General features: G+C 42.4%; 1 protein-coding gene across 1 annotated transcript in view; it reads left to right on the top strand.

The window, feature by feature from the left end:
• Positions 1-10,996, top strand: part of kcnk18 (potassium channel, subfamily K, member 18) — a gene marked incomplete at both ends in the record, with an annotated part of 16,700 nt that extends 5,704 nt beyond the window's left edge. The window contains one exon of the mRNA XM_083650704.1: positions 10,170-10,996. Coding sequence (XP_083506830.1) covers positions 10,170-10,996 — 827 coding nt within the window. The remainder of the gene's footprint in view (positions 1-10,169) is intronic.
• Positions 10,997-16,327: the final 5,331 nt, after the last annotated feature.

Genomic DNA, 16,327 nt, shown 5'->3' on the forward strand with positions numbered 1-16,327 from the left:
ACATTGCCATTACCACATAATGCAATCAAAACATGAGCACAACATCACTAAACCACGTTTTTAACTGTAACAGTAACAAGCTTCCCACAAGAACATGAACTCCCATAATCCTGTCACCAATCAGAGCGACCGCCTCCTCCGGTCGCTACATAATGCTATTTTCGCTTGTGAAACAATCTTCAGCCTGTGTATATCAATATTTGTGTTTAAATAGCGGTCAATGACTGATGGAAAAAAAGTTCGCCGGTTCTATTATTGTGCGTAATTGCGCGGAGCCGCGGACTCTCCACTCTCTGTCCCCCTAGTCCATGGGCCAGAGCTCAAAATTTCACTTGTCAGTACCACTCAAGGAGGCAAAACTTGCTTATGATTTTTGATAAGATACATGTCTGTAGATGATATTTTGGTATGATAGCCATTCCTGAGTGGTAGCTGTGACACAGGTACCAGCTCGTGAAGTGAGCCACCCCTAAAGTCAATTGCATTTTAGACGCTGGTGCATATCCTGGTTTAGGCTAATGGTCAGGACATTTTTCAATCTTTTGTACTATTGTTTTTGGTCCTATTATAAAGGGGACCTTAGCTTTCATTTATATGTAAGGCCAGTTGTGATTTTTTTTCTGACAAATATAGAGTGTAGGCGTGATTGGGATGGCTTCCCTGATCTGAACCTGAGTGTTCTGTTATTGGACTTCTGTGCTTTAGACATGGATTGGCCATAACAAACACCATGGTCAAGCATAAGGATGCTCATAGGTCTATGGTACCAGAGTATCTTATTGATTGATTGATTGATTGATTGATTGATTGATTGATTGATTGATTGATTGATTGATTGATTGATTGATTGATTTTATGGATATAGCATAACAAAATCCAAGGGATGGGCATCTAAAAGTGTGAACACTTATTTCCAACATGGTCCCTGGTCATACGGTAACACATCACATCAAATAAACCAAATAGAACAATCAACAAAAACACACAAGTTAAATAACCATGACAACGGAAGGCTCGCCTTGCACATTACTCTAGTACTCAGCAATAATTTTTTTCAGGTTTTTAAAACCATTTAGAGAATATGCAGATTTAATTCCGTTAGGGATCTTGTTCCACTCCTCTCCACTGGTATAGAGGAATGTACTTCTCCCAACATCTTATGCCCAGGCGGATTATGACATGATGGCATGGCATGGTCACATAAAGAGCCCCCCCTCACAGCGCACATACCGGTATGCAGTATCCAGAATAACTAAGACACATTCACCTGACTCTCAACAGGATTTACAGCACAGCCACCTGAACACTCCAAAGCCAACAGCACAATAACGAGAAATAAATTCACCTGGCTGGATCTCAATACAGGGTCCAAAATTTACTTTTTTGTCCACCAGTCAAAATGTCTAGAGAATGTTAAAATTTTACCAGCCACTCGATAGATTACCATTGTGGTTTTTTTGGCTGGTGAGTGAAGCAAATCTACCAGCCACTTGCATATATTACCAGCATTTGGCTGCTGGCTGGTGCTAATTTTGGACGCTGTCTAAATAACACAGGATTTACAGCACAGGTACACTCAATTAAAGAAAAAAGCACAATTGCCCTCTAATTGCCCATAAACGTATGGAACATTTTGTCAAAATAAGGGATCATTTTGGTTCTGCCCTTCGCTAACGGGATTCTGGTGACTCGCCCAGCTGGTTGCTCGTGGACCCCTTGCGTGGGATCCTTTGGACAATATCTCTTTTGAGCACATAAGCACCTTAAGCGGCTTGTAGCACCACATGGTAATATTGAATGTTGATGTTTCTGTTGTTGTTTTTTGTTTAATCTGTCCGAGCAAGTTCATGTGTTTTGTTTGTGTACTGTTAAGAAAAAATATATATATATATTGGGGGGGGACAACAGAAATAGCGGATGTGATAGATACAATTATTACATTCCCTAAAAAGAAAAGAAAAAAAAGGGGATAATTTTGTCCTGGGCAAGAGACGTGGTAGGTTTGATTTCAGAGCTCCGGTTTGTTGGATTTAACATCAAATGTCTGTTGTTGACCTAATTGAGGTGTAATTACACCTGCATGCAACATGCTTATAGCTTATTGGTTATCATTTATTTCACTCTGATCAAATTGTTGAATTCAACAGCTATTTTACCAATGCTGGCATTGCGTGTGGTTACTATGGCTGAACAAACTAACTAACATGCAACTCACACCATAAGCGACTTCGACCACGGCATGCTTGTGGTTGTTGGTGCAACCCTTCTGAAACTGCTGATATCACAACAGTCTGTCAAGAATTTACACACAATGGTGCAAAAACAACAACTAATTGGCTAATTGGTAATTGGCTCATTTTAACACACATTTCTGAAAAATCGCTCTTCACGATGTCAATAGAGCAATTGCCTTTGTGCCCTGGCTTGTGGCCTTGTGCCCTAAAAAAATATGTGACGCTGAAGGCCAGATGGCCTTGCCCCTAAAATGACGAAATTGCCACCCTGATACCTACCCAGTATTAGTATGGTGTTCCAGTAAAGTGCTCAGTGAGTGTAGCTATAATGCCAGGGCAGCTTCTGTTTTGCCCTTGCACATTCATTGCAGTGGACTCCATTGTGTATTTGAGTTGAGGTTTGCCAAAGTGAAAGGGGTTGGATACTTCAAACAGCACATATTACAGTTTTAATTTTCTAAAAAATATTTACTACTACTACTGGCTATATTAGTCGTTTAGCTGCTGCTGGGGGGGGGGGTGTTCAACCACTTTTGCGAGGCACTGTATGCATGTCACATTCTGATTAGGGGCTGAGCCCCCCTACCAGCAGTCTTATTATCAGAGCTCATCTTGACCAGTTACTTAGAACATTAGAAAATAACATTTGAATCTATAGGCCGAACTATTTCATGGGAATATTAACACAATTACACGTATCTATTATTGACCTAATATGAATTAGGATATGAATAGATTATTAAAAATGATGTGATCATGCTTATGTCAGCATGCATTTTCAGTTAACTTCTGAGCTGTTCTTGTTGAGCGCAAAGTGGGGGTTTTCTAGGTGTGAAAAGGGCAGAGGTGTTTCGGCCCGGGCAGAGGTGTTTAGGCCCTTTTGGCAGCAGAGATAGGCAGGTTTCCTCTTGAAGCAAACGGCAGTTGTTATTAGCAGCAGTTGCCTTAAATGAAAGCTAAGAAGGTCCCATTTAAAATAGATTGAAAAAGATTGACAAAAGATTGAAAAATGCCCTGACCATGTGCCTAACCCAGGATATGCACCGGCGTCTAAAATGCAATTTAGTTTTACAAAAATTGACTTTAGGGGTGGTTCACTTCACAAGCTGGTAACTGTGTCACAGCTACCACTAAGGAATGGCTATCATACTCAAATATCATCTACAGACATGTGTAGAATTATCAGCAAGTTTTGCCACCTTGAGTGGTACCGGAATCTGGACTGGCCCATGGACTACTCTCTCTCTCACTCCCTTGCGCATCAGACAGCAGACAGGCACAAAGCCACACATGTGAAATCTCCCAGCATGCATTGGGCTAATACATTTCGATAATAAATAGCATACAAATTAACGTAAATAGATAGAAAGGTAGATAGAAATAATGTGTAATGTTAACACAACATGCAATCGTAGAACATTTCAATATTGGACAAAATAAAATCTCGAAATCAAAACACAACCCTATGTGAAACATATATGTCATCCTGGTGGTATAAATATCCCTCGCAGACTTAACATAATTTAGGAGATGAGTGACAGCCGTAACTCGGTTCTACTGTGACTTCCTAAGACGACTTGATGCAACGATAGAGCCCATATTTTGTGATGCCATGTCTGTTTGTTTGCTCGACTTTGTTCCAGTGGGTTATTCACGTACATGCCTAGGACCGCCAAAGAGAAACAATGCACCGGGACATACCAAACAGTTTGGACAGGAGGGGTGTAAATGAAGCAACTCAGTAGTTGTTGAAGTCCGAAAAGCAAACATTACAAAAAAAAGTGTATATATTTTTATCGAATCAAAATTGTATATATATTATTATCATTATTATTATTATTATTATTGTTATTATTATTATTATTATTATTATTATTATTATTATTATTATTATTATTATTATTATTATTATTATTATTATTATTATTATTATGTCAGTAAACACTATACAATCAGGGGTGGGCATCATTTGTTTCCAGAGGGCCATACTGACTTGTGGTCGTCCACTAATCGCTTCAGAAAAAAGACGTCGGTAGTTCGATCCCTGGCTCCGCCTGGCGAAATGTCTTTGGGCCAGATACTGAACCCCAAATTGCCCCCGATAGCTGCGCCAGCGCCCTGCGTGGTAGCTGCCATTGGTGAATGGGTGAATGTAGGCACATTGTAAAGCACTTTGGATAAAAGTGCTACAGTATACCAGAGGTTTTCAAAGTGGGAGGCCGGCCTCCCCAGGGGGGCTCCAAACAGTTTCAGGGGAGGCTCAGTGAATGGAAGTGGGAAGATATCCCATTAGTTATTACATTAGTTATCAAAAGTAGATGACATAGAATTGCCTAAATGTGTGTGACTCCCAGTCATCAGAAACAAATAAACGACATAGTAGTGAGATGTCCCTGTAAGACCCACTCTGGATAGATTGAGCTGAAATCCCTGATGATCATGAGGACTACGTCACTACGCAGGCTGGAGAGAAATTCAAGCCTCCATAAGCACAGAGCGCTGTCAACACACGCAGCGAGGGCATCTGTGGCATGCGAGGGGCTGTGGCTGGTGTTGACTCGTCCTCGCCGTAATTCCTTGACCAAAATGACGGTCCGGAAATTTAAATTTTAGCCTATTTTAATAGAATTTATTCAAATAAATTGCACATTTTTCAAATTGTGCATAGAGGGAAATATTTTCACCGGACTTTGGGGCCGGAGAGATTTATATGTGTCGGGGCTTTAACTGATTTTACCGGTAAAAGACCGGCAGTTACCGGATAGTGGAAACGGAAAGTGAAAGAACAGGATTTAGCAAATGTCACCTTCCCTGGAGTCTATTGGCTATTTTTTTCTCTCTCTTGCTTAGTTAAGAATTCATAGAACATTATTCACTGCCTATGGGTGTGTGTGTGTGTTTGTGTGTGTGTGTGTGTGTGTGTGTGTGTGTGTGTGTGTGTGTGTGTGTGTGTGTGTGTGTGTGTGTGTGTGTGTGTGTGTGTGTGTGTGTGTGTGTGTGTGTGTGTGTGTGTGTATTTTTTTTTGTTGAAAATAATAATATATATGATTAAAAATAATAGAAAGAAACTGACACACTAAAAGAAAGTTACTACTGCCTTTTTTCTTGCTGCATGGTGTGTGTCAGTGACAGGCAGCTGTTGTTGGATGGTTGGAATAGCTGTGGATTGCCAGGCTAGTGCCCTTTAAGTCAGTCCCTGTGGGCTGCAAGCGAATGCCAGACTGATGATCAGTCACGATTCAGCAGGGCTTATGCCGCATCATATTATATTGGAAGAAGTGAAATAACGGGATGATATCTTGTTCAACTTGAAAACGTTCATGTTCATGCTCATTGGAATGTCAAGTTTTATTTCTGAAGTTCAAATGAAGCACGAGTAAAGTGCAACAGACAGTACTCATAAATGAGTTGATTGTCATTATTATGTTAGTACGTTAGTATGTATGTCAGTATTGTTGCCTGGTGGAACTGCCGACATCAGTGGATTCACTGGCATGTTTGCAGCGTGTGATGATGCACTTTCAGCACCTCTTGACACCAAGCATTGGAATCAGAGACTTTAAAGAGAGGGATTTTCACACTCCTTTTATAGCCTACTGGAAGTCAGTTTTGGGCTTTAGCCAACATGGGTTTTTAAAGGCCAATGCAGATATTTATAGACTGATGAGGCAGATAGTCAATATTTTGTGCCAATATTCAATATCAATACATTTCATTATTTTCATCACCAAAAAGTTATATTTCCCGATGTCTCCACAATCTGGGGGCTCCATTTGCCTTAACCAATCATGCTCAGGGATTGTAACAGGGAAGAAATGGCAATTGCATGCGCATCCAGGTTCCAGCCTAGTCAATAGCCAATAGGATGATGCCACCCTGCATAAAAGCAGGCCAGAGCACTACCAATGTCACTCACCGTCCCTCCGTGACACTGATTTCTGCTCACGGCCAGGGAATGGCCTCATCAGACAAGACCTACTGATTATGACCTGTGTTCATTGTTCATGTTCAAGAGGCCCTTTTGACCCTTGTCCTAAATGTGTTGGCCGGACGCCCTTAAGAATGAGAACAGACCCCTTGGTCGGCTGGCGTTGACCCTACTACCCCTTACTGTTGGAAAGAGGAGGGTAACGTTATGGTTATCACCCTCCTGCAAGGGACGATGTGTGTGTGTGTGCGTGCGTGCGTGCGTGCGTGCGTGCGTGCGTGCGTGCGTGCGTGCGTGCGTGCGTGCGTGCGTGCGTGCATGCGTGGGTGTGATTTCCTGTTACGGTTGACTTGTTGCACTAGCCATTCTAGTCATTCTTCCGTGGTGCTAGTGTCATGTTATGTTTAATACTATTGTCGCAGAAGGAGTGTGCAGTCAGCTCTGAAGGCCCCCACAGGGCAGAGATGGTGGCAAATATAACATCATAGTAGGTTATATGTCTTATAACCGGAGTTATATATGACCACCGTATGGAGCCCTCTGGGTGATGACTTACTGCTCCACCGTGTGAGTTAGAGACATTCGCAGTGCCCTGCCCCCGGCCTGCTTTTATGCAGGGAGGCGTCGTCCTATTGGCTAGGCTGATGTGCATGCAATGTTTTCAGAGTTGCAATCCCGAAGCATGATTAGCTAAGGCAAACGGAGCCCCCAGAGGGCTCAAACGGTGGTCATATAATTAAGCAATATAGCATGAGAGCCAGTGTGTTGTGGCTCTCATTTACATGTTACTGGATTTATACAATGGCTGTGAACCAATCAGATTGCTTGATTTGAGAGAGCCGTTTTATAACTCCGGTTATAATACATAACTTACATTATTCAGTGCTTCCCCAAAATTGTATTCTTATCAGGGTGGAAAATCCTCTGCATTTAGCATCATGGGACACTAAAACTCAAACTAATGAATGAACCCAGAGTGATGAAATTGCAAGCAGGGAGAACCACCCTGTTCAGTGGTAGGGGAACCTCTTTGATACATTAGGCCGTTAAATTAATAATTAATTCACCATTTATTTATTTAATGTCGTGCTCCCATATTTGAATGAAATTGTGACATGATAACTAATGTTGCCTTCATTCAACCCTAACGAAGGCACAGTGAGCATGAACGATAGAGTCCGTGCGGAATTTCTCACACCTTTTATTCCATTTGATGAATTTTTCAGAAAGTTGCAACTCGCCTAAAGTAATTTTGGGTGTAGATCTTCTGCGTTCTTAAAAAAACACAACTGAACAATTAAATAAATATTGGGGGGGGGGGGGGGTTGGTATCTTCCTCCATGAATGTAAAAGTACTTACATTTATTTTGACATGAATAGATGTGTAACAACCTGATCACTGGGTCCACTCGGGTCTTATTGGACCCGGCATTTCACTGTCAGGGCCCCGGGACCCGTGACAATCGCTACCGGAACCGACCCAGACACCGGAGGCACTTCTTTTGAATGGACCCAGACCCGGCCGGGTCCGGGTCGGAACCTCGGGTATTCGGGGGTCGGGCATACCCGAAGACCTCTAGCTCAAAGCCTTGAGACTTGCCCGGCCACGACCCATTGCTGCGCAGCAACTATAATTATTATTGTATTACTTTCCGATACATGATCAAGTGGTCAAGGGAAGCAAGCTAATAGCTAATGGCTAATGGCTTGGTAGCCACAGGAAGCCCGCAAATCACTGAAGGGAAGACACTCTTAGAGGAAAATGCCTTTCACATCACCACACAAAGCTTGTTAGAGGTTGTTAGAGGCTAGAGAGGCAGATAGTCTTTGTATCCTGATAGCTAAACTCTCTCCACAACCAGCAGGCTCCAAGGCATCTAAGTCTGGTGCTGCCTGCTAATAAAGCCATTTCAATAATTACAGTATACATTTTGCAAAGTGATGTTTCTAATGTAAAATGAGCTAGAATGAAGCAAATTGTTCTTACTGGGAAACAGTTTTTATCCGAATTCGGTGCTGGTGACATTATTTTTTACCAAGCTTTCAACCAGAGTGGCGCTGTTGAGCCCTGTGACGGCTGAGAGCTCTAACCCGGAAAAATCATATCGCCGGCACAGAATTCGGATAAAAAGAGGCATTTATCAGCAGCATCGAGCTTTCAAACCCTTCCGTCGAGAAGCAATGAACCCTTCTGCTCAAGTATGTGGCTTTGAAATGTTTGTGTGACAATTGTAAATACGTGCGTATCGCTGGTTTAGACAGCTTGGGAATGAGAGTTGCATGCAAGTCTATACGCATACGGGACTCTTGTAGGGTAGCATAGTCCAGTGGTTCTCAAATGGGGGTCCGCGGACCCCCAGGGGTCCGTGGCACTTTGCCAGGGGGTCCGCGAAAAGTTTTCAAGTAAAATTTTTTTTTTTTTTTTTATAATTAAAAAGAAAATGCTACATGTTACTTATTCCTTCTCAAACTACTTCCTACATGGTGCTAGTCTATCAAAATATCTTGGCTGTCATTTATTGTGTTGCATAGTGGTTTTCTGGACTGTTGACAAATTGTGATATTGTAAGTCGCTTTGGACAAAACAAAAGCGTCTGCTAAATGACGTAATGTAAATGTAATGTAATAAAAAAAAAATTTTTTTTTTTGCAAAATCTTCATAGTTCAACGAAAATAGTTTATGCTTTAAATCTAAAATGGTTCATGGATTACATTCTAATAACAAACCTATCAAATTAAAAGTCAAGCACGTTACCGTGGAAACAATTAAGCTTAGCCCAAAATCACAAATCAGAATGAGGGGGTCCGCGGTATATTTTCTATCTTGTAAGGGGTCCTTGGCTGAAAAACATTTGAGAACCTCTGCATAGTCTACACGGAAAGAGTCATACCGGGGCTAATCTACAATGGCCTTGCATTGCATTACCCTCTTGCTCTTGCATGCAGTCATCTAGAGGCGACTGTGTTATCCCATACAGGCGCACCACCTTTGGCCAGACAGTTCTGTCTGTCAAGGGTGGCAAACTCTGGAACACAATTCCATCCGCCATAAGGGAATGTCCAACACTAGGCATGTTTAAGGGTCAAGTGAAGAGATGGCTGAAGTCCACTCAACTATGTACACATCACTAGGGTATAGAACAGTATGCTTATGCTGTATGGATATGTGTGTTGTTCTCTGTACTTTTTTTCTCTCTCTTATATCTGTTGAGTAAGTCTTCTATGTAGATCTTACATTTTAGCTGTATGTTGATCCCAAACTCAGGTTTTAGTATCAGACTGTATATTCCTGTATATTTTGTACTTTGCACTTTTCACTTAGCTATGTAGAGCTCAAACTCAGGTTCTCAGTATCTGATTGTATTTCTCTGCATACTTGCACTTTGTATTGTGTTTACATTTTAAATATGTTTTTGTTGCACTATGTTACTTTTTACCCCTATCAGGACTCTAAGCCTGTATCATCTGGCAGGGGGACTAACAATGGAAATCAGTCTTGTGACTGCAATTGTCGTGCATTTACATTTTCTTTTTAAATGTTCATTAATGTACACCTGTCCCCTATCGAACAAATAAATAAATTGAATTGAATTGAATTTAATCTGTTTTACAGGAGTAAGCACACAAACAAATTATGTAATAATTCTGACATAAATATAATATATAAATATTCTGCACATCAGCAAAATATATCTGAGGTTTGCAGTTCCAATCAGCAACCCATCATAAAATAATGAATGTACAATTAAAATGAAAATACAGCAAGCCAAACCTGAAAAGCATCAGCATAAAATATTTTGTAATGCTTTGGAATCGCCAGCAGATGGCAGCAAAGCAGTAGAGTGAAGATGCTTTGTGTGCAAGTTGGTGGGTAGATTTGTGGAAACAGTAAAAAGGGTAAGGGTTAGCTATTGTGTGCTTTTAACCAGAACCCCAAATAAACAAAATATAACATGTATTCACCTTTACATTACTAAAACCTCAATTCTTCTCTGCTGTTGTTGCAGGGTATGGGGAGATCTACCCAGTCACCCTACTTGGTAAGGTGGTGTGTGTCTTGTATGCCATGGTGGGCATCCCTCTCATGCTTCTGGTCATCAGTGATGTAGGTGACCTCCTTGCCAGGCTGCTGTCCAAAGGCTACCTCTGCATTCACACCCTCTGCAAAAAGCTCCGCTATCGCACCTGGGCACCTGGAAAGAAGGCAGGGGACTCGAACCACCAGACCCTGGACGACGGTACATTCTTCTTCAGCCATGATGTGGTGGTCCGCGAACCCATGGACATCCGGCACGTGCTGCAGAGCCAGGCGGATGTGAGGCGAAAGTCGTCCCAGCTGCGCAATAACAAGGAGATGTTTGAGAAGATCCTTACCAGGGAGAACTTCTTCACACAAGGCCCGCTTCTGAGGAGCCGCTCCTGCCCGGAGCTGGACCGCATGCCTCCGCCACCCAAAGGATACGCCATGTGGGACTTCAGCGGGATAGGGGACAGTATGGAACAGCTGAACGTCCCCTTTGTGCTGATTCTCATTGTGGTGTTCGCCTACATCCTCTTTGGCGGACTGATCCTACCGCAGTGGGAAAAAGAAATCAAGGGCTTTGACCCCTACTACTTCTGCTTCATCACGCTCACTACCATCGGCTTCGGCGACATTGTGCCCCACCACCCCAAGTACTTCATGATCATCTCGCTCTTCATCATCATCGGCATGGCCATCATGTCCATGGCCATCAAGCTGGGCCAGTCGCGCATTGTCAGCTGCTACCGCCAGTGCATCCGATTCATCAGCAGAGGACATGTGATGACCTTTGCAAATGAAGAGAATGACTAAAAGGCCGTTATAGACCAAGAGCGATGCGAATCAACAGCATGCAATTGTGCTGTGAATTTTTTTTACCCACCTGTCAATCACAGCAGCAACAGCGAAATTTCTGAAAAGGCGCAATATCGCTCACCAAAACGTTGCCGTTGATATGCACGGTTGCATTGACTGGATTTAGGTTCGAAAAATATTGCTGACGAAGTAAAAAAAAAATCTCCCGGTGTGTAACGGCCTTTAGTCATCAGTGTCTCTGCTTCATGTTGCAAAGTTGCAAAGGCAAATAGTTTTGACCACTGTGGGTCAAACCTGGCCCAAGATGGGAGTCAGTGGATCTTAAAACAGGGCAGACATGGGAATTTGCCCAGCTTGTTCCTATAGTGCACTGCTGGCTCTTTTCTTATTAGCATGAGCAAAATAAAAAAAACTGTGCATGTGCCAAAAGCTTGCCGGAAATGGAGCTGACTGAATTATTCTTCTACAGAATAACTTAAAAGTCTGTGTAGTTGGATATTGTAATGACTTTCAGTTGAGCTATAGTACTGGCTGTCACTGTACTATAACACAAGCCGAAAGGTTTATTATATTGACAATGAGGGATTGTTTTTACCAGTGAGTTTGGATTTTTATGTATTATTTCACAAATCATGCCAAAATGAGAACAGTGCGAATTTGAGTGCATGACGTCTTTGCAAGTGGACGAGAGTTAATTGTGTTGTTAGAGGTGTGGATAAATGCTATCGACATGAAGGCTTAGCACATGGAATGACACATAACATAAATCGACTTGCCTTCAACAGCTTTTAATGTTAACGTTATGTGCTAATCGGAATGCTTCATTGTGTAGACTCGAAGAATGAACAAAAATGACTGTCATCGTCACTAGCACTCATCAATCACAACTTCGATACAAAGCAAAGCTGTCCACTTCGCTTTCCGTTGAGCAAAAGCTCAAATTCAAGGCCTAATTATCTGTTCTCCTCTCCTCATTAAGTATGTCAACATATTTCATGAACGATGGGTTTACTCTCTCATTGCACTGTGTTGTCTTTGTCTTGTTTTTACATGAACACCTACAACACGTTTCTAAATCCATCCTATTCGAATTCATGTCCCTATATGGTCACGAATCTTGCTCATCCCACCATGTGTAAAGTGAAATACAAGTAAAGTAAAACCAGGAAGAGTTTGACACACAAGGGTATGGACAGTTCTTTTAATACATCCACGGTATGGACCACTGAGATAGAGTGAATAAAGATTGCCTGTTGACTCCCTAGTAGGAGCTGGGTAGAGCGTAGAGGAAAATAGGCAACACACACACACACACACACACACACACACACACACACACACACACACACACACACACGGTTCCAAATACATAACTCAAGTGCCATAATTGGAGTAAATATGCACCAGAAATCATGCCTCCCAGACAGTCCCTTCACCCAAAGCCATTAAAACTAGATCATTGATGAGCTTTTGCTCCGCTCCACAGGTCGGAAACTTTCAGAAGGCAGACCAACTAGTACAAACAAAAGATATTAAGAGTTGCGTTGTCTCTCTCTAGGCTATCTCGTGTTTCTGACCATGCATGGACTCAACTCGGCCTTGGAGAGAACAGTGAACAGCCACAATGTTGCAGCTCCTCCAAGGTGTCAAAAACAAAACAAAACGAAAAGAATGGAAGTGGATCCTTCATTTGAAAAGTCTTTGCCCAAATGAAACAAGCGAGGAATATAATTCTAAACCCTGCTGTTGGCTAGGGTAGGTAACTGGTGATTTGTGTCTTGTTTATTAGTTTGTTAGCCTGTTAGCTTGTTTTATTCTGGATTGGGCTTCTAAATGTGTTTTTCCTCGGATTTTGGCACAAGGGATAGTAACATCTTGTCCTGTGTATTAATTAATAAAGATATTTAATTGTAAAGATTTCCTAAGGTGTTTTAAAATGCTATAAACTCCTGACTCTGGGATAGGGTTTGTTATGCTGCATGGTGTTTGATTGGTCTGCATGTCTGCAGGCATTGAGGTTGTCATATAATAATATCTTTATTGTTGCTTGCAAACCTGTAAATGTTGGTTTTTAATATTAAAGCTTTGTCAATTATTCCTCAAGAGTTTGCAGATGTATTTATATTGGAAAGACAGACAGTTGATGACCTAATGTAAAAACCTCTTAAAATGTAAATAACGCTCCAAAGTTAAAGGGAAAAACTGGCACGGCCATTTTCATTTTCAAATGATCTCAAGATATCTGAATGAGAATGGGTTTTTATGGGTACCCACGAGTCTCCCCTTTACAGATAAGTTAACATTCTTCGATAGGGTAGCTCAACACTTACTAAATGCATTTGAATATGAACAATAGAAATGTGGGTATAATCAACTTTGATTACATATTGTTCTTTTCAGCGCAAGTTTGAAGTCGATCCAACAAACGGTTCTCGAGATATGCGAAGAAAATACATACAAACAGTCCTGGAATAAGTCCAAATTGCATGAAATGCGGCACTGCACACCATCGGGGTCCAAGCAGCGCACTCCCCAAGTTTGAAGTCGAACGGACGAATGGTTCTCAAGATAAACCACTTTTTGTGTGGCCAGTAGGTGGCGCTGTGCCGGATTACACGAAATCCGGCACTGCACTGTGTCGAGTTCCCATCAGCGCACTCCCCAAAGTTGAAGTCGATCGGACGAACGGTTCTCAAGATAAACCACTTTTTGTGTTGCCAGTAGGTGGCGCTGTGCCAAATTGCACAACATTCTGCACTGTTTTATGTCAGGTTCCCAGCAGCACACTCCAAGTTTGAAGTCGATCAGATGAATGGCTATGGAGATAAAGCGCTTTTTGTGTTGCCAGTAGGTGGCGCAATGCCAAATTGCACGGAATTCAGCTCCCTGCACTCCCTTGAGTCCCCCTAAGTGCACTCCCCAAAGTTGAAGTCGATCGGACGAACGGTTCTTGAGATAAACAGCATTTTTTATGTTGCCAGTAGGTGGCGCTATGCCGAATTGCATGAAAACAGGGCACTGCACTGCACAATAGGGCACACTCCCAACCCTACTTACACAGGATGGGGGTTCCCGGAAGTGGCGTGGCCCTAGAGCAGTGATACTCAACTTGCGGCCAGGGGGCCAGATGCGGCCCGCGACAGGGTGCAGAGTGGCCCCCCGACCATTTCCTAATAATTTCACGTTAGTTTTCATTGAATTCACAATAATAACTAATGTGAAATAAAGTTTGGCTGAGCTCCAGTTAAATTGTCAAATACCGCCGTCTGCTCGCTACCCAGGCACTTATGTATGTACTTAACCTAACTAACTTAACCTAACTACTAACTATCTGGTGTGCACAACATTGTCAGACTAAACTCCAGCTGACACCCCAGAAAACTACAATCCGCTACAGAAAAATGTATATTGTTTGTTTATTAGCTGGCCCCTGGCCTCCTATCATTTCACAAAAGTGGCCCCCGGGCAAAGCAAGTTGAGTATCCCTGCCTAGAGGATATTATTTCTGAATGCGTGACTCATTATAGCCTACCATTATAGCCACATAAAAAACTGAGCTCTACTGATTATTTCCCCTTGATTTTATTCATGACAGACTTGTAAATGCATATTTGGACAGGCACATACATAGGAGGAGATTTCTTCACCCTCTGCTCTTAATTGGAACCTGAGGAGAGATGCTGCCCCCCCTAAACACAGGGTCGTTCCTCTGTTTACTCTCTCAGTAGGTGTGACAAATATTCGAATATTATATAATCGCACGGAAACAGGGCACTGCCCTCCGTCGGGTCGCCATCAGCGCACCCCCCGAGTTTTAAGTCGATCCGACCAACGGTTCTCGAGATACGCGAAGGACAGAGAGACAGAGAGACGCTCCCGCAATTATAGTATAGATAGATAGATAGATAGATAGATAGATAGATAGATAGATAGATAGATAGATAGATAGATAGATAGATAGTTAGGTAATGAGTGATGGGTTCTAGTATCCTACGAAGTGCACAGTCACCATCTGGCCCTCTGGTAGTGGGATGGGGGTGGGGGTGGGGGGGGGGGGGATTGTGGCCCTCCCATCAAAGTTGTCCATCCCTGGGCTAGAATGTTTACAAATGTAAAATGTTGTTTAATATAACTTGGATGGAGAGTTTGTGAAATTGTGATGATCCATTTTTTTGCCTCTTATTGTCACATTATTGTATTGTGAGATATTGCCTTTCGATATCATCCAATCCCTAACAATTACAATTTAATAAGGGGTGCAACGGCTGATGTAATATTTGATTTGATTTGATTTTTTTGTTTTGTTTTTTTGTCCCCCCCCCCCCCCCTCCCGATGTTTTATCCCATTTTTATCCCCCATTAGTGCTAATTTAATTTATTTATCCTGGTTGCTACTCCACCCTCTGCCGGTCTGGGGAGAGCCCAAACTGGCTCCATGCTTCCTCCGAGACATGGGCAGTTAGCCAGCCGCTTCTTTTCACCTGACAGAGGAAGCTTCACCGGTAGGACATAGCACGTGGGAGGTTCACGCTATTCCGACCAGTTCCCCTCCCTCTGAACAGGCGCCCTTATCGACCAGAGGAGGAACCACATTAGCAACCAGGATATTGCATGTTTTGGTGAAGGGGGTTCCTATATGAAGGAAACCCCCGGGAGGCACGGGGAGAACATGCAAACTCCACACAGAAAGGCCCTTTTGACGACCCCACCCGGTGGGCGGTGGGCACTCAAGGTAATTATTTTCCAAATCATATCTAACAACAATTATCCTCTCAGATGGGGTTTCTTATAGAATATGGGGGGGGGGGGGTCTGGGGTCTCATCTATTTGGCTTTTTAAATATACTTTATTGAACTATTCAGTCGGGGTAACAAACATTTACAGTAATACATCTTTCTTTTTTTATATAAACAGTAGAAGGGAGTACTTAACAAAAAAAATAAGAAGTCTATTAGAAGGTGAGCAGGTGCCAGGGTGTGGGTCTTTTTGTTCTGATGTCCAGTGTTCTTTGTCTTTTCAGTTCTGTTATGATTTTTTTATAGACCACTTCACCTGGGATGACGGCTTGGTGGATAACTATGGTGCACCTCGTCTTCCACAATTTGGTCACGACCACACAAACAACTGTCCAGAAAAGGTCCTGGTGTGGTCCTGGCATCGTTTCATTAAAAACACCATACATCACATGCAGCATTATAATTCACAGTAACATTAAGACCAATACTAACCATTTTCCCCAAAACATATTTAGATCTCTCACATTTTAGGAGCAGATGTTCTATAGTCTCGTCCTCCTTGCAGTCATCCATAGGACACTCTTTGGTTTTA

This window comes from Poromitra crassiceps (assembly GCF_964638095.1).
Source record: "Poromitra crassiceps genome assembly, chromosome: 14".
Taxonomy (NCBI): Eukaryota; Metazoa; Chordata; class Actinopteri; order Beryciformes; family Melamphaidae; genus Poromitra; species Poromitra crassiceps.